The sequence below is a fragment of the Ranitomeya imitator genome, chromosome 3 (assembly GCF_032444005.1).
Source record: "Ranitomeya imitator isolate aRanImi1 chromosome 3, aRanImi1.pri, whole genome shotgun sequence".
Lineage (NCBI taxonomy): Eukaryota > Metazoa > Chordata > Amphibia > Anura > Dendrobatidae > Ranitomeya > Ranitomeya imitator.
The window spans coordinates 63,882,837-63,910,823 of NC_091284.1; the positions used below are offsets into that span (position 1 = coordinate 63,882,837).

Sequence of the window (27,987 nt, forward strand, 5' to 3'; positions counted from 1 at the left end):
GGTATCAGTGAACACATTTTATAAGTGTTAAGTTCTGCGTGTGCAAAGAGCTAAAAAAAAAGAGCTACATTTTCCTTGTGCAGCATTACTGCTGCACAAGATGGCTCTTTCAGTAACAAACGACGGGGGGGGGGGGGGACAGGTTCCCTTACATTTAGGTTGTTGTGCCAGCGTGGCGGTCGCAGGACACATTGCCGGCTACACAGCTGGGGATCAGCTGACGTTACTGAAACCCAATAACACTGGGTCGTATGTTTTTACTGTGCAGCCTGCACTTCTGAGCCGCAACTGGCGGTGTTGGAGCCCAGGAATAGCAGTTCAGGTGGTAGAAAGATGAACACAGCAGGAGACCTGGATGACACCCAATTACTTAATCAGGCAGAGGAGTGGCAAATTCCTGCGAGATCCAGGCCTGGTTCATTTTCAGGAAAGTAAGCCGGTCAACGTTATCGGAGGATAGTCGCATGCGACGGTCTGTTAGTACACCACCTGCGGCACTAAAGACACGTTCCGATAAGACACTAGCCGCAGGGCAAGCCAGCACCTCCAATGCATACTGGCTTAGCTCTGGCCATGTATCCAGCTTAGAGACCCAAAACTTGAACGGGGAAGAGCCGTCTGGGAGTACAGTAAGAGGGCAAGCCATGTAGTCTGTCACCATCTGACGGAACCGTTGCCTCCTGCTGACTGGAGCCGCCGGTGATGGTGTAGACATTTGGGGCGGGCACACAAAAGTGTGCCAGAGTTGTGCCATACTGGGCTTGCCTTGGGCAGAGGCACTGCTTCTGCTCCCTCTTTGGGCAGAGCCTCCCCCACTGCCTCGACGCACTGAGCTGCTTTGTAAAGCACTAGCAGCACTCCTCTCAGTTGGACAGGAGAAGATGATGGAATTCACCAGTGTGTCGTGGTACTCCCGCAATTTACGCTCCCGGGTCAACGCAGGGATGAGGTTTTGGACGTTGTCCCGGTAGCGAGGATCGAGGAGGGTGAACACCCAATAATCAGGCATGTTGAGAATGTGGTCGATGCGGCGGTCGTTTCTCAGGCACTGCAGCATGAAATCCACCATGTGCTGCAGAGTGCCAACCGGCCCAGAAACGCTGTCCCCTGCTTGAGACATGATCTCTGCCCGCTCGTCATCACCCCACCCTCGCTGTACACACTGACCACTGAACAATTGTGTCGCTCCCTCCTCTGGACGGAGCTCTTCCTCCTCCATTGACTCCTCCTCATCCTCCTCACAAATTGGCCCCTGCGTACCCCTTTGTGAGGAACCACGTGGCGCTGACTCTCCAGAAGCTGATGGAAAAGGTGACTCCTCATCCTCCACCTCTTCCACCACATCATCCCTTAACCCTTGCAAAGTTTGCTGAAGCAGGCAGATAAGGGGGACAGTCATGCTGACTAGTGCATCATCTGCACTTGCCATCCGCGTGGAATAATCAAAAGGACGCAAAACCTGGCAGACGTCCTTCATAGTGGCCCACTCTGTGGTTGTGAAGTCTGATCGGCGCTGACTGCGACTTCTTTGCGCCTGATGCAGCTGGTACTCCATAACTGCTTGCTGCTGCTCACACAACCGCTCCAACATATGTAACGTGGAATTCCACCGGGTAGGTAGGTCACATATGATGCGGTGTTCCGGAAGGCGGAATCGGCGCTGCAGAGCAGCAATGCGGGATCTGGCCAAGCTGGAACGCCGCAAGTGAGCACACTCTAGGCGGACCTTGTGCAGCAGGGCATCAAGATCCGGATAGTCCCTCAGAAAACTCTGCACAACCAAATTGAGCACATGTGCCAGACATGGGATGTGAGTGAGGTTGCCAAGGGCCAAAGCTGCCACCAGATTTCGGCCATTGTCACACACTACCATGCCTGGCTGGAGATTCGCTGGCAGTAACCACACATCGCTCTCCTGCTTTATAGCATTCCAGAGCTCCTGCGCTGTGTGGCTTCGATGCCCCAATGAAACTAGTTTCAAGACGGCCTGCTGACGTTTGGCCACGGCTGTGCTCATGTCGGTCATAGGTAAACGTTCACGGGTCCATGTGGGGGTGGACTGTGACGGATCCTGCAGAGAGGAATCAGAGGAACTGGTGTAAGAGGAGGAGTCGATGCGTACAGACTGGATTCCTGCAATCCTTGGAGTGGGCAGGACACGTCCTGCGCCACTCGCACGATCTGTACCTGGCTCAACAACATTAACCCAATGGGCAGTGAGGGAAACATATCGCCCCTGTCCATGCTGACTGGTCCACGCATCGGTGGTGAGGTGGACCTTGCTACTGACGGCGTTCAGTAGCGCATGTTTTATGTTTGCCTCAACATGCCTGTGCAGGGCAGGGACAGCCTGCCTGCTGAAGTAAAAGCGGCTGGGCACCTTGTACTGTGGGACTGCCAATGCCATCAAGTCACGGAAGCTGTCAGTCTCCACCAGCCTGAACGAGAGCATTTCCAGGGACAACAGTTTGGCAATGCCTGCATTCAGAGCCTGTGCTCGGGGGTGGTTGGCCGAGAATGCCCGCCTTTTCTCCCATGCCTGTACTACCGATGGCTGTAGAGTAGACTGGGAGTGTGAGGATGACTGGGAAGGTGGTGCTGTGGGTGGAATTACACAAGGTCTCTGGGAGGAAGCCAAACCAGCTGTGCGTGAGCTGGAGGAAGAGGCAACACGAGCTGAAGAGGTGGTAGCTGCCGCTGTTGGTTGGCCTACATCTTCAGTGTGTTTCTGTAACTCCACCGCGTGCCTGGTCCGCACATGTTTCCACATATTTGTGGTATTGAGGTTGCTGACATTTTTCCCTCTTTTTACTTTATGATGACACAGCTTGCATTTGACAAAACAAATGTCATCTGCAACTGTGTCAAAAAAGGACCAGGCACTGCAAGTCTTGGGAGCGCCCTTTTTGGCTTTGGAAAGAGACAGGCTCCTAACGGGTGCCAAAGTGGAGGCTACAGGCTCCGCAGTCTTCCCCCTCCCTCTCCCTCTTTGGCCCGTAAGAGGAAGCTCTTCCTCTGAGCTGCTCCCACCACCTTCCTGTTCCTCACGCCACGATGGGTCAAGGACCTCATCATCTCCACTACCCTCTGCCACCAACTGCTCCTCCTGGGTAGTCTCAGCAGCACAGTACGCACGAGAAAGCGGCACCTGAGTTTCATCATCAGATGCGTACTGCGCTGTGGTCACCGGAGGCACTGGCCCACCTGCCTCTTCAGAGTCAGAGAGAAAAAGGTGTTGGGCATCACTGCACACTGCCTCTTCTTCCATTTCTCCAATGCTGCTTGGCTGGCCCCCTGTTTCCAAGCCAAGAGATTCAGAGAACAGAAGTAGAGACGGCTCCTGTCCTGGGCTCTCTGACTGCCTGGCCAATTTGGCAGGTGGTGAAGAGACAGATGGCTGCTCTCCAGTGCTCTGTGCCTGAGAGGATGTGGCACTAACTGAAGTCGATGCCGAGGCGTTAGCTGCCATCCACCCGACAACGGCTTCAATTTGGTCTTCACGCAGCAGCGGTGCACGGCGCTCTCCGACAAAGCTGCGCATGAAGGACTGTTCCCTGCTGAAACTGAGTGACGACGAGTCACCGGCGCCCGCAGCAGGCACAGAATCACCACGTCCTCTCCCTGCTCCTCTCCCTGCTCCGCGCCCACGCCCACGTGCCTTACTCCCTGCCCTCTTCATCTTGGTTGACAGATAAAGATAAGCAGAAAAGTACTAAGGCCTTAGTGTGCTTATTCCTGTAATGCTCCTCCTAACAGGTTTAAGAAACACTAATGTTGTAAATTGTGGACTAAACTTTATTATTTTGCAAATGTGGCCTACACAAGTGTAAGTTGTGTTTGGTGAACTTAACCTTTTTTTTGGTGCAGATCGGGCTACAGAGCTAGTTTAAATCACACGGAGACCGTGCAGACAGCCGTAAACGGCGCTGCAAGGCCAAGAAACCCTCCTCTCGGTTATCCTATATAGTGTTTTTCCACTATTTAGCTGGATACGAGTGGAAAGACACTAATAGGAATTTTTTTTTTCAAATTTTAAACTGGCTGCACTATTTGAAAAAAAGGAAATTGTTTTTCAAGGTATGAGGCAGTAACGCACCCTGAGCTGAATCCAACCGGCTATGGCTGCACACAGACTACAGGGCGAGCTGCGCTCACACAGAGACCGTGCAGACAGCCGTAAACGGCGCTGCAAGGCCAAAAAACCCTCCTCTAGGTTATCCTATATAGTGTTTTTCCACTATTTAGCTGGATACGAGTGGAAAGACACTAATAGGAATTTTTTTTTTCAAATTTTAAACAGGCTGCACTATTTGAAAAAAAGGAAAATTTTTCTCAAGGTATGAGCCAGTAACGAACCCTGAGCTGAATCCAACCGGCTATGGCTGCACACAGACTACAGGGCGAGCTGGGCTCACACGGAGACCGTGCAGACAGCCGTAAACGGCGCTGCAAGGCCAAAAAACCCTCCTCTCGGTTATCCTATATAGTGTTTTTCCACTATTTAGCTGGATACGAGTGGAAAGACACTAATAGGAATTTTTTTTTTCAGATTTTAAACAGGCTGCACTATTTGAAAAAAAGGAAAATTTTTCTCAAGGTATGAGCCAGTAACGAACCCTGAGCTGAATCCAACCGGCTATGGCTGCACACAGACTACAGGGCGAGCTGGGCTCACACGGAGACCGTGCAGACAGCCGTAAACGGCGCTGCAAGGCCAAAAAACCCTCCTCTAGGTTATCCTATATAGTGTTTTTCCACTATTTAGCTGGATACGAGTGGAAAGACACTAATAGGAATTTTTTTTTTCAAATTTTAAACAGGCTGCACTATTTGAAAAAAAGGAAAATTTTTCTCAAGGTATGAGCCAGTAACGAACCCTGAGCTGAATCCAACCGGCTATGGCTGCACACAGACTACAGGGCGAGCTGGGCTCACACGGAGACCGTGCAGACAGCCGTAAACGGCGCTGCAAGGCCCAAAAACCCCCCTCTAGGTTATCCTATGTAGTGTTTTTCCACAATAGAGCTGGAGACTGGTGGAAAAACACTAATAGGAAATTTGAGAAAAAATGTGCAGCAGGCTGCACTAAGAGCAAAAAAGAACAACTGTGTGAGGCAGTGTGAACCCCCCCTGAGCTGAATACAACCGGGTATATGGCTGCACACAGACTACAGAGTGAGCTGCACACACACACACACACAGAGACCTTGCAGAACGCTGTTAAAACAGCGCTGCAAGGCAAGAGCAAGGTGAACAGTGAAGAACACACAGCGTTTTGCTAAATTAGCCTTTGGAAAGGAAAATAAAGCAATTAGCTAGCTCGACTGGCCCTCAGTTAGAACACAGCGTCCTGTCCCTAACTGAAATCACAGCAGAGTGAGCGCAAAATGGCGGCAGCGCTTTTTTATAGTGCAGAGTGACATCATTTCAGCAGCCAATCCCAGCCTTGCCAGTACTTACATGCCCACCATGCTAAACAGGATGTGCCCACACTTTCATTCATTCCTCATTGGCTGCTGCGTTCAATTTGAATTCTGGGAACTTCCGATTCCGGTATCCGATACGCGGGAAGTATCGGAATTCAGTATCGGAATTCCGATACCGCAAATATCGGCCGATACCCGATACTTGCGGTATCGGAATGCTCAACACTACTGGTGACAGTAAACAATGTCGCGGATTCGTAAGCCAGTGCTCCATACACCTTGAGCTCCTGGCGGCGCGTTTCCCTACGGAACGGGCGAAAGTGGGATTTATTTTATCTCTCTTGTCGGGCAGGGCGTTGGAGTGGGCAACGCCACTTTGGGAGCGTGATGACCGTGTGGTACAGAGTGCTCCGCTCTTTATGGACGCTCTGAAGCAGGTCTTTTTGGGACCTCGTATTACACACGATACCGCGCTCCAGTTATTGACAATCACTCAGGGTTCGTCCGTGGTTAGTCAGTTTGCCATCCAGTTCCGGACTCTAGCCTCGGAGTTAGAGTGGTCGGATAAAGTTCTAATTCCGGTGTTCTGGAGGGGACTGGCAGACCACGTGAAGGACGCCTTAGCCACCAGGGAGATACCCGCCACACTGGAGGAGCTTATTTCTCTATCTACCCGCATCGACCTCCGTTTTCACGAACGAAGGTTAGAGCAGACCCAGTGTAGGCAGAGGTTTAAACTGGCTCCCACCTTCGCCAGACCTCTTGAATCTTCCGTTTTGGCGTCCGACTCCCATGAGCCCATGGAGGTTTCTCGAGCGGGACCTAAGTCTCAGGCCGCTCGAGTACCCATGGTTTGTAAAAATTGTCACCAACGAGGACATTACACTAATAAATGTCCACGGCGGTCGGGAAAACGATCGCGTCTAGTAACCTTAGGGGGAGGTTCACTAGACACAGCGGCTTTTTCCTCCAAACTGTCCCTTAAAGGGACAATCCTGTTTGACTCATCCACTCTACCAGTCGAACTTTGTGTGGATTCAGGAGCAGAGGGAAATTTCATGTCCTCTGCTTTTGCTCTGCGCCACGCTGTACCACTTGTTATGCTCGCCAAACCTGTAACTGTTAGAGTTGTGAATGGGCCGACACTTCCACAACAAATCACACACCAGACTGTTCCATTCTCGTTGTCCATGTCCCCTTCCCACCAGGAGATTATTTCCCTTCTAGTCCTACCCGAGGGAATGGATGAGATTTTACTGGGAATACCCTGGCTCCATTACCACTCCCCACATATTGAGTGGTCCCCTGGGAGAATATTGGGTTGGAGTAAGTCTTGTATGGGCAGGTGTGTGAGTGAGTGTGTACAGGTCTCTACTATCGAGGTACCCGCAGACCTTTCATCTCATCCAAGGTACTATTGGTGATATGCAGATGTATTCTCTAAAAAGGCAGCAGAGACTCTACCGCCTCATCGCCCCTATGACTGTCCTATTGACCTCTTGCCTGGAGCTGAACCTCCTCGGGGAAGGGTATATCCCCTCTCTCTCCCTGAGACGGAGGCTATGTCTCAATACATCCAGGAGAATTTGGCAAGAGGATTCATTAGGAAGTCAGTGTCTCCTGCAGGGGCAGGATTCTTCTTCGTACAGAAGAAGAACGGGGAATTACGTCCTTGCATTGATTACAGGGGTCTCAATGCTATCACCATTAAAAATAAGTACCCGTTGCCCCTGATATCGGAGCTCTTTGACAGGCTAAGGGGAGCAAAGATATTCACCAAACTAGATCTGCGGGGTGCCTACAACTTAATTCGCATCCGTGAGGGGGACGAATGGAAAACGGCTTTCAATACCAGGGATGGGCACTATGAGTACCTGGTGATGCCCTTCGGGCTCTGTAATGCCCCAGCCGTTTTTCAGGACTTTGTCAACGATATCTTCCGGGATATGCTTTCCACCTCGGTTGTAGTCTATCTGGATGATATTCTCATCTTCTCTCCAGATATTGACTCCCACCGGAGAGATGTTGGCAGAGTCTTCGAACTCTTACGGGCGAATTCCTTATATGCAAAGTTGGAGAAGTGTGTGTTTGAACAGGAGTCCTTGCCTTTCCTGGGCTATATCATCTCGGCCCAGGGATTGGCTATGGATCCTGCCAAACTACAAGCAGTGATGGACTGGCAGGAACCCCATTCTCTTAAAGCGGTGCAGCGCTTTATGGGGTTCATAAATTACTATCGCCAGTTCATTCCCCACTTCTCAACTTTGGTAGCTCCCTTGGTATCCCTCACCAAGAAGGGAGCGAATCCCAAATCATGGTCCGAAGGGGTCTCCAAGGCCTTCTCTTCTATAAAGTCCCATTTTGCCAGTGCTCCTATCTTACATCGTCCCGATGTGGGTAAGCCATTCCTTTTGGAAGTGGATGCCTCATCCGTTGGTGCTGGAGCAGTCCTCTATCAAAAGGATGTTCAGGGTCGGAAGCACCCATGCTTCTTTTTCTCAAAGACCTTCACACCAGCGGAGAGAAATTACTTCATCGGGGATAGAGAGTTGCTGGCAATGAAGTTGGCCTTTTCGGAGTGGAGACATCTCTTGGAGGGTGCTCGGTTCCCATTCCAAGTTTTCACGGATCACAAGAATTTGGTCTATTTACAAACAGCCCAGCGGCTGAATTCTCGTCAGGCCAGATGGTCCTTGTTTTTCTCCCGGTTCCACTTTACCCTACATTATCTCGCCGGGGAGAAGAACATTCGTGCTGACGCTCTCTCTCGCTCCTTCGTGTCAGCTGAGGAGGAGGAGGACGAGCCTCGGCTCATTGTCCCTTCGGAGAGTCTGAGAACTGTAGCTCCGGTTTCGCTGGAGTCTGTGCCCCCGGGCAAGACTTTTGTTCCCATCAATTTGCGTCCGGAGGTTCTCGCTTGGGCTCATTCATCCAGAGTGGGTGGACACTTTGGGGCAAAAAGGACATCTGAGCTACTGGCGAGGACGTACTGGTGGCCACATATGGTTCGTGACGTCGGAGACTACGTTCAGGCATGTGTCTCTTGTGCCAAGAATAAGTCTTCCCGACAACGGCCAGCTGGTTTGTTATACCCTCTGCCGGTGGCAGACAGGCCCTGGGAGATGGTCGGGATGGATTTTGTTGTGGGTCTGCCCAAGTCTCGTGGTTGTACCATTATTTGGGTAATCACCGACCATTTTTCTAAAATGGTGCATTTGGTGCCGCTTCCCCGGTTACCTTCTGCACGGGCCTTGGCAGCGTTGTTTGTCAAACACATCTTTCGTCTTCACGGTATGCCAGACAAAATTGTCAGTGACCGAGGTCCCCAGTTTGCGTCTCGGTTCTGGAGAGAGCTTTGTCATCTTCTCAGTATTGAGTTGAATCTCTCTTCGGCTTATCATCCCGAGACGAATGGGTTGGTAGAGAGAGCCAACCAGACCTTGGTCACATATCTGCGACATTTTGTTTCGGCTAAGCAGGATGACTGGGCATCTTTGCTACCGTGGGCGGAGTTTGCTCTTAACAATGTCGTCGCTGATTCCACTGGACAGACTCCATTCCTCCTTAACTATGGTCAACATCCGCGGGTACCTGTGCCCATGCCCGTGTCTTCCGCCGATTCCAGGGTGGCAGACTGGGCTGTGGAGGCACGGGACATTTGGGATCGCACTCAGGATGCCATTCAGGCTTCCAAGGAGAGAATGAGGTCCTCCGCCGACGCACATCGGCGCCCCGCTCCAACCTTTGCTCCTGGCGACTTAGTGTGGCTCTCCGCCCGTAACATCAGGCTGCGAGTTGAGTCTACCAAGTTTGCACCTCGCTACTTAGGTCCTTTTAAGGTCCTCGAACAGGTTAATCCTGTGGTTTACCGTCTGGCCCTTCCTCCACGCCTAGGTATCACCGACACCTTTCACGTGTCCCTCCTTAAGCCCGTCTACATGTCCCGGTTTTCTGAGTCATCTACTGGGACGTCGGGTTCGTCTACGGACGATTACGAGGTGAACGCTATCTTGGGGTACAAGGTGGTTCGTGGCAAAAAATTTTATTTGGTGGATTGGAGGGGTTACGGTCCTGAGGATAGATCCTGGGAGCCTGCTGAGCACATTCAGGCTCCGCAGCTCATTGCTGCCTTCGAACGTAGCGAGGCCCAAGGAGGGGGGGGCCCTAGGAGGGGGGTAATGTTAGGGGTCGAGTTCCCGCTTCTGCACAGGGGGAATCTCGAGCCACCTCCGCTGCAGTCTCCCATTCTTGTCCAGCCGCAGTGGAGTTTGCTCAGCAAAGACGTCGGTCCCAGCGTCTTGCTCATTCTCACTCTGTTCTGAGAGTTACTGCTGCTTCTCCAGTCTCTGCCATTAAAGTCAGTGCTGGTCAGCAGCGAGCGGACTTCTCTGGGACTAAGTCCTTGTCTGCACGTACTGAGCATGTCCAGGGTAAGATCTCCCATTGGAGATCGAGGGTCATGTGCTCAGGCTCTGCAGCACATTCCATTGGTCCTTTTGGCAGGTCTTGGAAGGGCAAAGGTACTGTAGCCACTTCCTGTGCTGCTGCTATATAAACTGCACATGACCGCACGGCCATGCGCTAGTATTGTCTTACAATTGAATACGTGTGTTTGTTGTGAGTGCAAGTCGTTCATTAAATACCCCTACCCTATTGTATGACTGTTCGCGTATGGAGTATGGCTGCTATCTAGCGCCCGACTAATCACTCAACGTGTCACACACGTATCAGCGTCTATTGCTGTGACCGCCAGTGCGGCGCCACGCGCCAGTAGTGCGCTTCCTGACCCACGTCTGGGTGCTTAGTGGTGCCTGCCAGCACGGCACAGTTCGCACTTCGGTGCTCTAATTATAAAAGTTGCCTAACACACCCTGTTGCGGTGTTGTGTCAGCAAGTGGTCTAATCGGACTTCAATCCTGTGTCTTGGGGTTGTGTTCGCTGACTCCTTGCTTGCACTCTTTAGTGCGGTATTGCGGACCTGTGGTTTTACCGGGTTCGCTTCCACCGCCATATTACGCTGCCATTTACTAGCAGCAGGTTTTTACCTGCACGGTGGACCCCGGACTGCGAACGCATCTATTACATCTTTCTTGGTGCGTTCCGCCAGTCCTAACAGTTAGCACCATAGAAAATATTGGCAAATATATAAATATGGGTATGTATTTGCCAATATTTCTGTGGTGCTGACATATTCTTTGCACCATATACAATTATATGTCTGATTTCTGTTTCTCAGTCATGTCCATATAACATTAAAGATAACTAAAGTTGACTCTGGATTTTGCCCTCATACACATGTATGAACACGTAGCTTGGCTGGTCTTGAGGGGCAACAAGCTGGACACTTTTCTGTGAGGTCCCAAGGAACTGTACCATGAGAAACCTGAAATATACCTTGACTCCTTCACTAACTGTTAGGGTTGGCGGAACGCACCGATTATATATATATACATATATATATATATAATTGCCTAAGGGTTTTTCCGTCTGTCTGTCTGTCTGTCTGTCCTGGAAATCCCGTGTCTCTGATTGGTCGAGGCCGCCAGACCTCGACCAATCAGCAACGGGCACAGCGACGATGATGTCATAAAGGACGTAGAAATCCCACGTTTCTGATTCAGCGACGGGAACAGTATCGACGTAGATGTCATAATGGTTGCCATGGCGACGATGATGTCATAAAGGTTGCCTCGACCAATCAGCGACGGGCACAATCTGCCGCGAATTCTGGAATCATCATTGTCCATATACTACGGGGACATGCATATTCTAGAATACCCGATGCGTTAGAATCAGGCCACAATCTAGTATATATATATATACACATATATATATATATATATCTATATATATATATATATCAAGTAGTAGGTGCGTACGCAACCCGGGGTCCACCGTGCAGGAGATAACCTGCTGCTAGTAAAAGACAGTACAATATCGCGGTATAGGCGAACTCTGTTACTTCACAGATTCGCTTGAGAAAGAGAACGCTGTGCTCTGTTAACCTCACAGGGGAACAGCTACCTAATAGAGCCGACAGTGGTCATGCAGTCAGCATAGCATACACACAACTCCTCACCGGAGGTGCGGGTATTCTAGGGACTTATTTCAGCCAAACCCTGAATCCACATACACAAACTCCTCACCGGAGGTGCCGGTATTCTAGGGGCTTATTTCATCCGAACCCTGACCACATGCAAGCATGACCACACTGGCGCTGAGCTCATAACTTAGGTTAATACTAGCGCATGGCCGTGTGGCCATGCAAACCTTTTATAGCTGCAGCAACTTCAGGACCTTCCTAGGGGACCAATGGGAGCTGCTACAGTACCTGAGCAACTTCAGGACCTTCCTAGAGGACCAATGGGAGCTGCTGCAGTACCTGAGCATGTGACACTCGACCTCCAATGAGAGGTCTTACCCTGGGCATGCTCAGAAGGGGAAAAGCAGGACTTAGTCCCAGAGACGTCTGCTCGCCACTGACCAGTACTGGCTACAATGGCTGAGCCTGGAAAGGCAGCAGTAATCATCCGCACCGTATCAGGCTGAGCCAGACGCTGGGACCGACGTCTCCGCTGAGCTGGCTCCACTGCGGCAGGAGAAGAATGGGAGATGGTTCAAGGTTCCCCCTGGGAAGAGGCAGGAACTCGAACACTAACTGAGATAATTTTGCCTTTTCCATCCAAATATATATAAAAAACACTTTTGAAATTGTGCAAAAAAAAATACTACTTTTGCATCTGTTATGCTAGATTCCAGTGCCCCATTTACTATAAAACCAGCTGTGACACTGTCAATGTGTTCTTGGCCAGAATTAAGCCCATAATCCTTGTAAGTCAGCACCGTGTTGTCCGATCAAAGTAAGATGTGAATTGTCTTTGTATCTGCAAACATTTATGAAACCGGTTTGCAGATGTCACTGATTACTTCCGAACTGATTAGTTCTGCCTTTATGCTTTTTCTTAAACCTCTACCACCAAGTAATTTGTTGAAAATATTCCACCTTGGTGGTCCATTTTTACCATAAAGCTTTAGTTCATGTTGCTTTATTTTTGAAGACCATCATCTTATTTATAGATCTCTAATTTATGAATTTCTGATCATTATTACCCATCTGACTCGTCCACATGCCTATCGAGAAAAGTCCAAACTATACTTTTTACCTCAAACTTTATAAATGAGGCTTCCCATCAAGATAAGCCTTTACTTTATAATGAGAGAAGTCAGAATTTCGGCCCCCCAATTATCCTAGCAGTGCAAAGATGCAAAATTGATGGTCCCTGCTAATTTTTCTCTACACAGCCATGCTCCCAACCATGCTCTCTACCAATCACAATAACTTGAATGGGACGTTCTGCTTTTCCTGGGCCATCAGGTCAATCAGCTCCCACTGTGTGGGTTTGATCCATTATAAAGAACTTTTTTTCTGGCAAAAAACAAGATAGTTGATAGTTCCAGAGCACAGACCTCTACCGATCATAAAGTGGTGGCATATCATAGCGATTTGTGAGATAGGACACCCCTTTAAATGGTGCTAGCATATCTATGTCTAAGACAAAATGGAAAAGTGTATAAAAGACTGTGATATCTACTGTACAAGAAAGAACCTCTTGCGCACTATGGGTAGGTGCACATTGTCCATATGCTGGGATTTGTAGTCCCAGCTAGTTGCTTTGCCAAGATGACTTAGATCACTTGAATTATGTTGATTATGCCCGAAGCTCCATCAAGCGAAGTAAAAGTAATGCGATCTTGTTCTCCAAAGGGACTAAAAGGTTTTATCAGAGTATAGTGATGATTAAATAGATTGGAAAGCCACAAAAGCATAACAATGTAATGCTTATGGTGTCAGAGAGCGCACGCGACGTGTCATATCGAGGACTGATCGCGCTCATTTGTCATGTTGCCATATTGCAAAGAACAATGTGATATTATTAATAATGCCCTAATACCGGGAGCACATGGCAGTACTAATTTTATTGCCTCAAAGTTTTTAACTAATGCATAGAGTCATAAAACTGTCATTGAGATTTATGTTAGCGTGAAATTATTAAAGACTACGATGAATGGTGCTAACAGGTACATCTGTGATTAATCTATATGTTGCAAGGTAAAGGCTTGCGTGTCTTGAGAAAACATCCATTATTACATTAAGATTTTCAATTTTTTTTTTTCACACCTTGATATATAGATATGACATCAAGGATGATTACACTTTACGGATTAAGAAGGCTGCCAGTATTGATGAGGGCACGTTTACGTGTATTTCGGAGAACCGGGTTGGTAAAGTGGAGGCTTCAGCGACGCTCACAGTAAGAGGTAGGTACAATCATTTGTTCTCTAATTTCATTAGATTTCTAAAACAATCAGACATGAGAGGTGACAGTGATTGACTTTTCCTGCATATTAACTTTCAGGTATATTGCATGAATTTCGATTAGATTCGATTATACAGATGAAATATCGCAGCAAACCTAGTTCCAAAGTTTGTGAAGTAGTAATAATCCAATTAAACAGGAGACATTCGTATGACGGTTAAGAAGGAATTTCACAAATTAACGGAATACCTTCCTTTTAGTTGTCCTGTGAAAATTTTACTAATGGGTTCAGATTCAGTTTTTTATGGGGTAGTCCACTACTAGGACAACCCCTTATCAATCTGAATGCTTGGCCCCATTAAACTGAAAGCGCTTATACTCACCCCTCATGTCGGCGCAGTTCCAGTGGTGTCTGCAGTCGCGTTCCCGGTTGTTATGTCACGTGAGCCCAGCGCTTAGTCAGTGCCGGTGTCACTGTCCCCATCTTCCGATATATTAGTAATTAAGAGGAAGTGAGTAGCCAGCTGCTACTCTCGTTACCTTTTGATTACCTATATATCCGAAGGAGGGGACAGTGATGCCAGCGCTGATTGGACATAGGGCTCACATATCATAACCACACATGAGCCCCAGAAACACGAGTACCGACAATGCTGGAACTGCACCGGCACAGGAGCTGAGTATAGGTGGTTTTATTTTAAAGAGGCCAAACATTTAGATCGAGGAGGGGTTGTCCTAGTAGTGGACAACCTATTTAACTCTCCTCCTATGGTGATAATCATGGGTCCAAAGTATGTGACATTTAACTCAGACTATGGACCCTTCCTGTTTCTTATGTACCAAGACTGCATTGACATGTGCCCCTCATCGGCTCCTCTAAATGGCTAAAATGTTTGGACAATATGTGATAAAGTACAGGATGATTCAAAAAGGACGATGTAAAATTATAGCCTCGGTGTTCATAACCGAGAATACCTAATGCAAATGTATTAACATGAAAAGACGTGTTATCTAAGTTTTATCTATAAACTACATACAGTATATTCAAAGTGATTTCCATTAGGGGCATGACAGATGTCTAGGCCGTAGTTCCGTTCTTTCCAGATATTTGCCAGCATATCCTCGGGTATGGACTCCATTGTCTCATTGATGCATGGTCTGAAGTCGTTCATACCCTATAGCTGGGTTATGAGGGCAGATACTCTAACTCCTTGATGTAGTCCCACAGAGAAGAGTTATTTTGTGATAGATCAGGTGGAGGCCAGTGGAATGTTGGTGAATCATAAATCTGTGTTAAACCTTATTTTCGTAGTTAACCATGTCCACTTTTTTAGAAGTGGACTAAAATCATAAAAGTTGCACATTTTTATGTAAAATTGACATGTCAAAAAAAGATTAACATTTTGAAAATTGTTGAGAAAGCCTTTATAAATTATCCCCTTTATATATATTTTGACTGACAAGAGGGCATGGATTCCCCTGAAAGTGGTATGGTTAAGTAGAAAGTGTGCAAAAAAAAAGCAACGTTTTTATACAAATTTCTGGCACAAAGTAAGGCTACTGTCACACTAGCGTCGGATTCGGCCCGTCGCATTGCGTCGGGCTGAGATTCCGACGCTAGCGTTGGATGTGCTGCACAACGGGTGCAGCGGATGCATTTCTCCGGCGCATCCGCTGCCCCATTGTGATGTGCGGGGAGGTGGGGGCGGAGTTCCGGCCGCGCATGCGCGGTCGGAAAAAGCGGTCCGTCAGCTGCAAAAACGTTACATTTAACTTTTTTTGCTCCCGGCGGTCCGCCACAACACGGCGCAACCGTCGTAAGATGGTTGGGACGTGTGTCAATACGGTAATGTAACTCTATGGGGCAAAAACGCATCCTGCAAACAACTTTGCAGGATGCGTTTTTTCCCCTAAACGACGCATTGCGACGTATTAAAAAAAAAATGCCAGTGTGAAAGTAGCCTAAGAAAGCTAATAGGGGATGAACACTTGGAAGGGAATTTATTACAAAAAATGGACTATTTGCCCATAACAACCAATCAGATGTAATTTTTGGTATTTCACAGGGTCTCTGGAAATGAATGAATCTAATTGGTTACTATGGGAAACGAGTCGACTTTTTCCTTTTACTTTGCACCAGTCTTGGGATCTTATGCTAATAGACTAATGAATTTAAGGACCTTCTGACTCATATCACAGATGATTTTGGGGAAGTGAAGGATCTGACTAGTTGAATTTCCTACGGCCGATCCTTTTGTTCTACGGGAAATAAGCCACCACCAAAGAAGCCCATCACCAACTCTCTCGTAGAAAACAGAGAAACGCCAAGACGAGCCTTCCTGTGTATGGGGGTACTCGGGAGAGATATCTGTTGGCCAATCTATTGATTATGGGGGGCTTTATCCTACACAGTCTAAAGATGCACCAGATTTATTAAACAGCATGGACCACTATGATAAATTTGGAGCAACTTAAAACCATCTAGTCACAGTTTGTACTATAACGAGAAAACATTGATAAATATGCCCCGAATAAATAATATGATTCAGGATATATTCCTTTAAAACAGGATCAGCAAACATGAAACAATATATTTTCTAGATTTTGATTTTCTTTCCCTTATTTCATTAAAGTGTTACAAATACTCAAGAAATGCTATTAAAAATGTGAGTTCCCCCTTAATATATTTTATTTTCGCAAAAGATAAGGCAAATAATCATTAAAGAAAAATATTCAAAGAATTCTGAGGTTCTTACAAATATCATTTTCCCATTCCGGGATGAAATTGCACCGAATGATTTTTCTCCACTCAATGGAAACACTATTTCACAGTTTAGTGGCGCATGTTTAGTGCTATCATGCAAGCTGTTATAAGGCTAATAATAGTATTTTTACCACATTCCATGCTTTTTTTTTTCAACACAATACATCACATGTAAACCTTCGTGAATATCTTATCGGAGATGGAAGGAGAACGGAATTGTTGGCCTGGCTATATATGAAATTCACGCATGGGTTAATTTTTGGAAATTGAAGCTATTTGCTTGAACATCTGCCATATTCGCTCATATATATTATATAGGTGGATGAATTCAATCATTTTCTCTCTTTTCCACACTAATATATAGTATCTGCCTTTGCTAATCTAATAGGAAAGCTAAGTTTGTCCACTAGTAAAGGGAAACTCATTTTATTGGTTAGACATTTCAGAAGAATCTAACACATTGACATAATGAAATTTGTTCTGATATTAATAATAATAATCTTCATTTTTATATAGAGCTAACAAATTCCGCAGCGCTTTACAGTTTTGCACACATTATCGCTGATCTGGAATCTCAGGGTTATAGAAGTGCTGAACCAGTATCCCCTATATAGCAATTTTATAGAAAACCTGTTCAAGGTCTTCCTTGTGTTGGTAAATCAATTGTGCGAGTAGATAACGGTTTTAAAAGACAACCATAAACTAATCTCATTGTTAATGTTGCTGATTTTTGAAGGTGTTTATCCGGGACTTTGGTTATCGTCATCGGGGGCTAAGAACTTACAAGCAGGTAGTTGCCAACCTCCTGCCTGTTCTACCCGCTGACCATCTCTGCCGGCTCATAGCGGTCACAAACGGCTCCTGCTGGTGATTCTCGCGCTTCCAGTGACGTCACGCTCAGAGAGTAGCGCCTTCTTTTCCACTCTGTTCTGTGGATGAGGTGACTCTGCCGATGTCATGCTAATTTACAGCCTGCTCCCCGCTTCCTAGCTGTTAATCAGCATGATATTGTATGTGATGCCCCATCCACAGAGTGGCCCAGAAGAGGTGAAAAGAAGCAGAAGAGTCATCATCTGAATGGTTAACAAGAAGCAGAATAGGCAGGAAATTACCAACTTCACACCTGTAAATTCTTAGTCACGGCAAGAAAAAAATAACTAAAATCCTGAATAACCCCTTTAATGTAATAAATATGTGGTGGCCCCAAAATGATAGATAGAAAACTTATCATAGGTAGATAATCTGAGATAGATAAATTAGATGTATTTTCTAAGATACATGGAAACTAGATAGACTATCTGCTTATCTATCTATTATCTATCTATTATCTATCTATCTATTAGCTATCTATCTATTTATTATCTATCTATCTATTATCTATCTATCTATTATCTATCTATCTATTATCTATCTATCTATTATCTATCTATTATCTATCTATTATCTGTTATCTATCTATCTATTATCTATCTATCTATCTATCTACCTATCTATCTATCTCATTTCTTCTATCTATCTATCTATCTATCTATCTATCTATCTATCTATCTACCTATCTATCTGTCTATTATCTATCTATCTATCTATCTATCTATCTATCTATCTATCTATCTATCTATTATCTATCTATCTATCTATTAGCTATCTATCTATTTATTATCTATCTATCTATTATCTATCTATCTATTATCTATCTATCTATTATCTATCTATTATCTATCTATTATCTATCTATTATCTGTTATCTATCTATCTATTATCTATCTATCTATCTATCTATCTATCTATCTCATTTCTTCTATCTATCTATCTATCTATCTATCTATCTATCTATCTATCTACCTATCTATCTATTATCTATCTATCTATCTATCTATCTATCTATCTATCTATCTATCTATCTATCTATCTATCCATTATATCTGTCTATTATGTCTATCTCATATCTATCTAAGCAGAGGATATTTTGCTTAATACTGTATTTGCCGGTAATATTTACGCATGCGGTTAACTAGATTTTTTATTACTCCCACTTTTATATATTTTACTTCATACAGGGCGGTAATGGATAAAAAGTAGTACAGTGCCAATGAGTGATATTTCCCATGACAAATCTGAATGTTAAGGATCTCATTAGTATGATCAGTTTGTCGTGGGCAACACTACTGACTTTTTCTCTAGTTTTCATACACGACCCCCTGTGTTTCTCAGCTGATTCATGCATGCACTGATGATTTTAATCTATTGTAGTCACTATAGCCATGTAGTTTTGCATGTCACATTCTGACAAACTTTCTTTTAATTTTCTTTTTATGTTCTCTCACCACCATTGTAATTTCTTCAGTTCGCCCTGTTGGTAAGTAACCATCCTTATATTACGTTAGCATGGCATTTTGCAGTGTTCCATCCTTCCTTTATATTCATGGTACAGGGAGACGCCTCCGTGTCTATTGCACATGTAGTATATTACCAGCAGATCACAAGCACTTGCACTGAGAATGTGACTTACATGCTTTTCCTTTGCAGGACCGTTGGGAAAACTTACCATTTATACTATTGCAACTCTCAAAAATATTACTAGTACTTAAAACATTCATTTTATATCGCAAGATAATTTACTTTCAAACTCTTATTTTCTACAACTTTTATAGAGTTGACAGACATTGCCATTAACAGGGTCTAAGGGTTGAAACTCCCACCAATTACTATGGCCGTTCTTCTTATGTCCACAGAAAACATTGAGTTTATGGTATTGGTGATCAATCCGCTATGTTATCTGAACCCAACTGTGTCTTCTGTCTGTATCAAGAGGTTACTTATCATTTTTTACCAGGGCTGGGGCAGGCAAACATGCATATAATACCATGTACTGATTTGCATGTATTGGGTCATTATCCTCAGAACAGGAGTAAATACAGCTACAGTCCCAACAATGACAGCCACATTCTCCAGTAAGTGTCAGCCATGAGGAAGCACTGTATCCTCCCTACCTTCTATACCACTGTCGTGCTCTACCCTCTTATGGCAGGATGTCGGTAGCGAATGTTTAGCTGCTTTCTCAAAAGACCAGCCTCATTGTTGAATGTTGTTGACCAAAATTGGCTGAGCTGATCTGCCATCTGATGTCTATGGTGGTAACTATACTTTTCATCGAGAGTAGATGTTGGGGGAAACTAAGGTTTTTGACTATAAGGTAGATAAACCACTGCTAGGAAATGTCTGGTAGAGTTATATTCCTCTCTCCCTGTTGAGAACACATGAAGGAGTTGGGAGGAATGGCTGTTGGTTGAAGCAATGCTAACCTTAAGTAAATGGCAAGCCTTATACTGGCCATATTTCTTGACCAACAGCTATCTCTTCTCCATATATAGGAACGTAACGCTCAGGTCAACTGAGCATTCTTGTGTTCTCTATGAAAGAGCTGCTGCCAGAAAATGTCTGGCAGAATTTATTCCCATCTCCTCAACCAAAGGATTAGGCAATAGAATTCCAGCTGCCTGATCCTTAACTTGTTTGGGAGAGAGTTGGAAGACGCTCATGTCTATTAGATGGTCGGCTAATCTCCTCAAATTTGGTGAGATCAGCCAACATGGATTGGCCAACAGTCTAATGTGTATGATGGGTGTTATGATCTGGTGGTTTAGGAACAACATGAGACAAGCTCTGAAGGAGGTGGTATCTGTACTGACCGCAAACCCTGAACCTAGCAGCGCAACTAAAAATAGCCGTGGGGGGTACCTGACGCTCCCTAGACCCCTCGGCACAGCCTAAGATCTAACTTCCCCTAAAGATGGAAACAGGAAACCTATCTTTCCTCAGAGAAAATCCCCAAAGGAAAGATAGCCCCCCACAAATATTGACGGTGAGAGGAGGGGAAAATAACATACGCAGAAATGAAATCAGATTTTAGCATAGGAGGCCAGTCTAGCTTGATAGATAGGACAGGAAAGGATACTGTGCGGTCAGTATAAAAACTACAAAACAATCCACACAGAGTTTACAAAATCTCCACACCTGACTAAAGGTGTGGAGGGTAAATCTGCTTCCCAGAGCTTCCAGCTAACAGAAAAAATCCATACTGACAAGCTGGACAAATTTAGAATGCACAGAACAATAAGTCCACAGCATGTGGACTGAAATGAGCAAAGCCAGAACTTATCTTTGCAGATTTGGTCAGGAAACCAGGAGAATCCAAGCAGAGATGTGAATCCAGCCAGGAAACATTGACAAGTGGCACAGGCTGAAGAAAGAGCCAGACTTAAATAGCGGACGATAAGTGGAGGCAGCTGACGACAGCTAACTCCAAGGAGCAGCCATACCACTAGAAACCACAAGAGGGAGCCCAAGAGCAGAACTCACAAAAGTGCCACTTACAACCACCGGAGGGAGCCCAAGAGCGGAATTCACAACAGGTGGGTTCTTGGCACTTCCTTGGGATTATCTGTCCGGAGAGTCATGAAGTTTAGCATCTGGTCCTTTGGTTCTTTGGGAGATAAACCTCGATTAAAGGTTTCTGGCAGATACTTTCTCCTCTCTACTCTTTGAAATATGTAAATGCTCAGCTGATCTGAAAGTTCATTTGTATGGGGTAGCGGGGAGAGAGAAAGCTGAATGACTGCTCGGTCGTCAGCGTTAGTTCTTATTTCCTCCTGTGCCAGAAATAGCAGAGCGAAGAGCCAGTTTCTGCTGGTGAGAGAGAACAATGAAGCCATCAGATTCTGGTTCTTGTTTTCTTTATGATTGGGCAGAATATATGTGAGTAATCCAGCCAAGACGTTATGAAGGAGAAGACAGTGCAACCCTGCCTACGGAGCTGCCTTCAGCTTTGCCTTGGGCATGATTGGTCTAAAGGATACACATAAATAATTACAATGGAAACTTACTTTTTTCATTGGCATTTCCCTGTAATGTGGAATGTGTGCGAATAAACAGCGGTTACGTCACGTCCAACAAGTCCTTAACATTCAGTGATTTTTGTAGATATTTCGACAATGATCTTTAACCACAAAGAGTTGCGTATTAAAATGTCAGAAGTTGGGGGAAGATCCACTTCACCATAAACAATTCGTATAGAAAAATGAAACTTTATGAAATTTCTTTACTGTTTATTAAACCATACTAAAGGAGAAAAGAGTTCCCCTATGGATGCAGCCTAAGAAAACATTGTCATAAATGTCTACGTTGAAAGGATTTTGCAATTAAGCATCCTGTCCAAAGGTCGGCAGTGGAATCGTTTGTCTTTCTGAATAAAATATGACTGGAAAAGGGCTTTGGAAAATGTATTTGTTTTAAGCCCTTCGGCCCCAGGCACATATGTTCCACTATGAATTAAATATTTCATCTGGTACAAGGGAAACTTTGGATGATAAATCTAAGTTCTGTATACTCAGATGGAAATGGTCACTCCATTGCAAACAGCAGATGCAAATTTCTACTATGACCCAAAAGCATAAAAAAGAGTTTTCCAATCATTTTGAAAAACAAAAAAAAGTCACCCTCTGGTTTGTTTCCGATCAGCAAGCGTGAAAGGATGAGACCTGATGTAATAAATCAGAATATGTACAGATGTAGCAGCCGCCAACTAGATGGCCGTGCTCGCCAGGTTGACCGCATGGCTCACCATTCATATTTCTAAGCAAATGAGAACAGCAGTACTACGCAAATAACACATCGTTACGTTGGTAACTGCTACAGTTGCACATATAATATGTAATGAATCATCACTGATAATATTTCACTGCATAATCTAATTCTCCATATGAAATCTACGGGTCTTGTAATAGTTGTGCTATGGTTTCACAAGTGCTGGTCTGGTAACGGATGATGTCTTGTGTGGCATCACTATTGATGCCCTCTCCTTATGGTTTACAACGTGAATCAGTAACCATAACGTATAGAATCTGATTTCTAGTACCATGTACTTTACATCCCAAATAATGATGGCATGCATGTGCTAAATAACACTTTCATACAGTTGCGTAAATACCAATGTTATACAGAGCTATTACCACCACCATATACTCTAAAAAAAAATCACATGTAGTGATTTATTATCAACAATATGCCATAGTGTATAATGGATAGCAGCATGCAATGAACGAACAGCAACATACATGAAGTAACTGAATAAATAAATGATAAATAATACTGCTACCACAGTGAATAAATAATACTGTTACACAATATCTAAATAATACTGCTACACAGTGTCTAAATAATGCTACACAGTGTCTAAATAATACTGCTACAGTGTGTAAATAATACTGCTACACAGTGTCTAAATAATACTGCTACACAGTGTCTAAGTAATACTGCTACACATTATCTAAAGAATACTGCTAGACAGTGTCTAAATAATGCTACACGGTGTCTAAATAATACTGCTATAGTGTCTAAATAATACTGCTACACAGTGTTTAAATAATACTGCTACACAGTGTCTAAATAATACTGCTACAGTGTCTAAATAATACTGCTTCAGTGTTTAAATAATACTGCTACAGTGTCTAAATAATACTGCTACAGTGTCTAAAGAATACTGCTACAGTGTCTAAAGAATACTGCTACACAGTGTCTAAATAATACTGCTACATGGTGTCTAAATAATACTTCTACACAATCTCTAAAGAATACTGCTACACATTATCTAAATAATGCTACACAGTGTCTAAATAATACTGCTTCAGTGTCTAAAAAATAATACTGCTACACAGTGTCTAAATAATACTGCTACACAGTGTCTAAATAATACTGCTTCAGTGTTTAAATAATAACGCTACACAGTGTATAAATAATACTGCTGTATAGTGTCTAAATAATACTGCTACACAGTGTTTAAATAATACTGCTGCACAGTGTCTAAATAATACTGCTACAGTGTCTAAATAATACTGCTTCAGTGTTTAAATAATACTGCTACAGTGTCTAAATAATACTGCTACAGTGTCTAAATAATACTGCTACAGAGTGTCTAAATAATACTGCTACAGTGTCTAAATAATACTGCTACACAGTGTCTAAATAATACTGCTACACAGTGTCTAAATAATACTGCTACACAGTGTCTAAAGAATACTGCTACACAGTGTCTAAAGAATACTGCTACACAGTGTTTAAAGAATACTGCTACACAGTGTCTAAATAATAATGCTACACAATGTCTAAATAATACTGCTACACAGTGTCAAAATAATGCTACACAGTGTCTAAATAATACTGCTACACAGTGTATAAATAATACTGCTACACAGTGTCTAAATAATGCTACACAATGTCTAAATAATACTGCTTCAGTGTCTAAATAATACTGCTACACAGTGTATAAATAATACTGCTGTACAGTGTCTAAATAATACTGCTACACAGTGTCTAAAGAATACTGCTACACAGTGTCTAAAGAATACTGCTACACAGTGTTTAAAGAATACTGCTACACAGTGTCTAAATAATAATGCTACACAATGTCTAAATAATACTGCTACACAGTGTCAAAATAATGCTACACAGTGTCTAAATAATACTGCTACACAGTGTATAAATAATACTGCTACACAGTGTCTAAATAATGCTACACAATGTCTAAATAATACTGCTTCAGTGTCTAAATAATACTGCTACACAGTGTATAAATAATACTGCTGTACAGTGTCTAAATAATACTGCTACACAGTGTCTAAATAATACTGCTACACAGTGTATAAATAATACTGCTGTACAGTGTCTAAATAATACTGCTACATAGTGTCTAAATAATACTGCTACACAGTGCATAAATAATACTGCTGTACAGTGTCGAAATAATACTGCTACACAGTGTCTAAATAATACTGCTGCACAGTGTCTAAATAATACTGCTACACAGTGTATAAATAATACTGCTGTACAGTGTCTAAATAATACTGCTACACAGTGTCTAAATAATACTGCTACACAGTGTATAAATAATACTGCTGTACAGTGTCTAAATAATACTGCTGCACTGTGTCTAAATAATACTGCTACAGTGTCTGAGTAATACTGCTGTACAGTGTCTAAAGATTACTGCTACAGTATCTAATTAATACTGCTACACAGTGTATAAATAATACTGCTGTACAGTGTCTAAATAATACTGCTACACAGTGTCTAAATAATACTGCTACAGTGTCTAAAGAATACTGCTACACAGTGTCTAAATAATACTGCTACACAGTGTCTAAATAATACTGCTACAGTGTCTAAATAATACTGCTACACAGTGTCTAAATAATACTGCTACACAGTGTCTAAGTAATACTGCTACACATTATCTAAAGAATACTGCTACACAGTGTCTAAATAATGCTACACGGTGTCTAAATAATACTGCTATAGTGTCTAAATAATACTGCTACACAGTGTTTAAATAATACTGCTACACAGTGTGTCTAAATAATACTGCTACAGTGTCTAAATAATACTGCTTCAGTGTTTAAATAATACTGCTACAGTGTCTAAATAATACTGCTACAGTGTCTAAATAATACTGCTACACCGTATCTAAAGAATACTGCTACACAGTGTCTAAATAATACTGCTACATGGTGTCTAAATAATACTGCTACACAAACTCTAAAAAATACTCCTACACAGTATCTAAATAATGCTACACAGTGTCTAAACAATACTGCTTCAGTGTCTAAAAAATAATACTGCTACACAGTGTCTAAATAATACTGCTACACAGTGTCTAAATAATACTACTTCAGTGTTTAAATAATAATGCTACACAGTGTATAAATAATACTGCTCTATAGTGTCTAAATAATACTGCTACACAGTGTTTAAATAATACTGCTACACAGTGTCTAAATAATACTGCTACAGTGTCTAAATAATACTGCTTCAGTGTTTAAATAATACTGCTACAGTGTCTAAATAATACTGCTACAGTGTCTAAATAATACTGCTACACAGTGTCTAAATAATACTGCTACACAGTGTCTAAATAATACTGCTACACAGTGTCTAAAGAATACTGCTACACAGTGTCTAAAGAATACTGCTACACAGTGTTTAAAGAATACTGCTACACAGTGTCTAAATAATAATGCTACACGGTGTCTAAATAATACTGCTACACAGTGTCAAAATAATGCTACACAGTGTCTAAATAATACTGCTACACAGTGTATAAATAATACTGCTACACAGTGTCTAAATAATGCTACACAATGTCTAAATAATACTGCTTCAGTGTCTAAATAATACTGCTACACAGTGTATAAATAATACTGCTGTACAGTGTCTAAATAATACTGCTACACAGTGTCTAAATAATACTGCTTTACAGTGTCTAAATAATACTTCTACACAGTGTCTAAATAATACTGCTACACAGTGTATAAATAATACTGCTACACAGTGTATAAATAATACTGCTGTACAGTGTCTAAATAATACTGCTACACAGTGTCTAAATAATACTGCTACACAGTGTATAAATAATACTGCTGTACAGTGTCTAAATAATACTGCTACACAGTGTCTAAATAATACTGCTACAGTGTCTGAGTAATACTGCTGTACAGTGTCTAAAGATTACTGCTACAGTATCTAATTAATACTGCTACACAGTGTATAAATAATACTGCTGTACAGTGTCTAAATAATACTGCTACACAGTGTATAAATAATACTGCTGTACAGTGTCTAAATAATACTGCTACACAGTGTCTAAATAATACTGCTACAGTGTCTGAGTAATACTGCTGTACAGTGTCTAAAGAATACTGCTACAGTATCTAATTAATACTGCTACGCAGTGTCTAAATAATATTGCCACACAGTATATAAATACTGCTACACAGTATATAAATAATACTACTAGACAGTGTCTAAATAATACTGCTACATAGTGAATAAATAATACTGTTACAGTGTCTAAATACAGCTACAAAGTGTATAAATACTGCTGCACAGTGTCTAAATAATACTGCTGCTGTGTCTAAATTACCTTGTTGTACAATCTCTAAATAATACAACTATTCAATGTCTAAATACAACTACTATCCAGTACTACTAATTTCTAAATATCACTACTATACAATGTCTAATTGTAGTCCTAAACAATATATAAGTAACATTGCATTACAATGTGTTAGTAATACTACTATACCGTGTCTAAATAATATTACTTTACAATATCTAAACAATACTATTACACTATGTTTATACAATACCGCTGTACATCTTAAATACTGTTTATATGGTACTGATGTACAGTGTTGAAATAATATTGCTTTTCAATGTTTAACTAATACTATACAATATCTAAATAATACTGCTATACTGTGCTTAAATAATACGGCTGTATAACTATTTCTACAAATCCTGGTGGTCTCAAGCCTCCTCTATCATACATAGATACCAATGATATAAATGGCACATGGTCGCTGTGAGGATAAAAAACTGTACATTAGTGCCCTGGAGTTTCAAGTTGTGACTCTGTCATGATACCCCTTATCGGATGCAAGTAGGTGTGGCCATTTTTAGTATACAGACTGTCAGGTTAGTCATAAAGGATAGTCCAGCTGAGTTCAGATTTCGTGTTCCAGAAGACAACAAGGGTGACTCTCCGTAATGTAACCTTTGGCTCACCCCCCACTGTGCTGCTCTGGGCATACTCTGCTCTGTCTGATGAAAGGCTCAGGTCCAACACACTGGTATACATAAAATCCCCTATGGTGCTAAGTCTGCCGTGGATCAATAAAGCTTGTACCAACTGATTTCACCTGCAAATTGGAGCACTGACCCATTCAAAGCAATACATGTCCATTGTGTTCACAGATTAACGAGAGCGCTCTACAATCCTACAATCTCTTGGCTCTAATTGAGAAAGGTCCTTCGGGTGAGGCCACCTCTATTACCCACAAATGCCCTAAGAGAACATATAAGAAGGGTCTGCAATACATGTCCCCTTCTATGTAAAGTCACCTGCATGTCTGCTGCTAACCAGGGATGTATCGCGCTACATCTGCCTGATCACACTATTCTTACAATGTTTATCCTTTTGAAAGATAAATGGATTAAGAGATTGTAACGAGGCTTTTTAAGGCTCCTAATAACTGTCCCATGCTTGGTCATTGATTATCACGTCCGCCTCACATGTTGACAGACACTATTTTAATTCTCTTTTGTATAAGGTCAGGTTGCCAATCCATCACTTTATGCTTCTGACAGTGACAAATTTTCGCCAAAGCAGAAAACCTTTTGTAGAGCCGCGTGTAGCGCCCTGTTTAATACATTAATAATGGTGATATATTATTTACTTCTCCTAAAATATTTATCAGACATGACAAAACATATACATGTTGTGAAAGGCTCGTCAAATAGCGAGTCTCTCTATTAGATGGTTCCCTACTAGGCTAAGAGCTTTGTCATTTCAGAAATGCTGCTAATGTATCAGAACAAGGTAAAGTACGGTAAATGCTTTTTTTGTTAGGATAAAAAAAAAACTTAA

At 43.1% G+C, this 27,987-nt stretch overlaps 1 protein-coding gene across 48 annotated transcripts in view; it reads left to right on the forward strand.

Annotated features, from left to right (window-relative positions):
- Nucleotides 1–27,987, forward strand: part of ROBO2 (roundabout guidance receptor 2) — a 1,525,058-nt gene that overhangs the window by 1,315,461 nt on the left and 181,610 nt on the right. For 26 of the 48 annotated variants that reach the window (XM_069760932.1, XM_069760937.1, XM_069760914.1 and 23 more), the window contains exon 6: nt 13,618–13,745. In XM_069760932.1, coding sequence (XP_069617033.1) covers nt 13,618–13,745 — 128 coding nt within the window. Of the gene's footprint in view, nt 1–13,617; nt 13,746–18,852; nt 18,865–27,987 lie in introns of all 48 variants that reach the window. The other 22 variants (XM_069760912.1, XM_069760922.1, XM_069760919.1 and 19 more) reach the window with 1 other exon arrangement.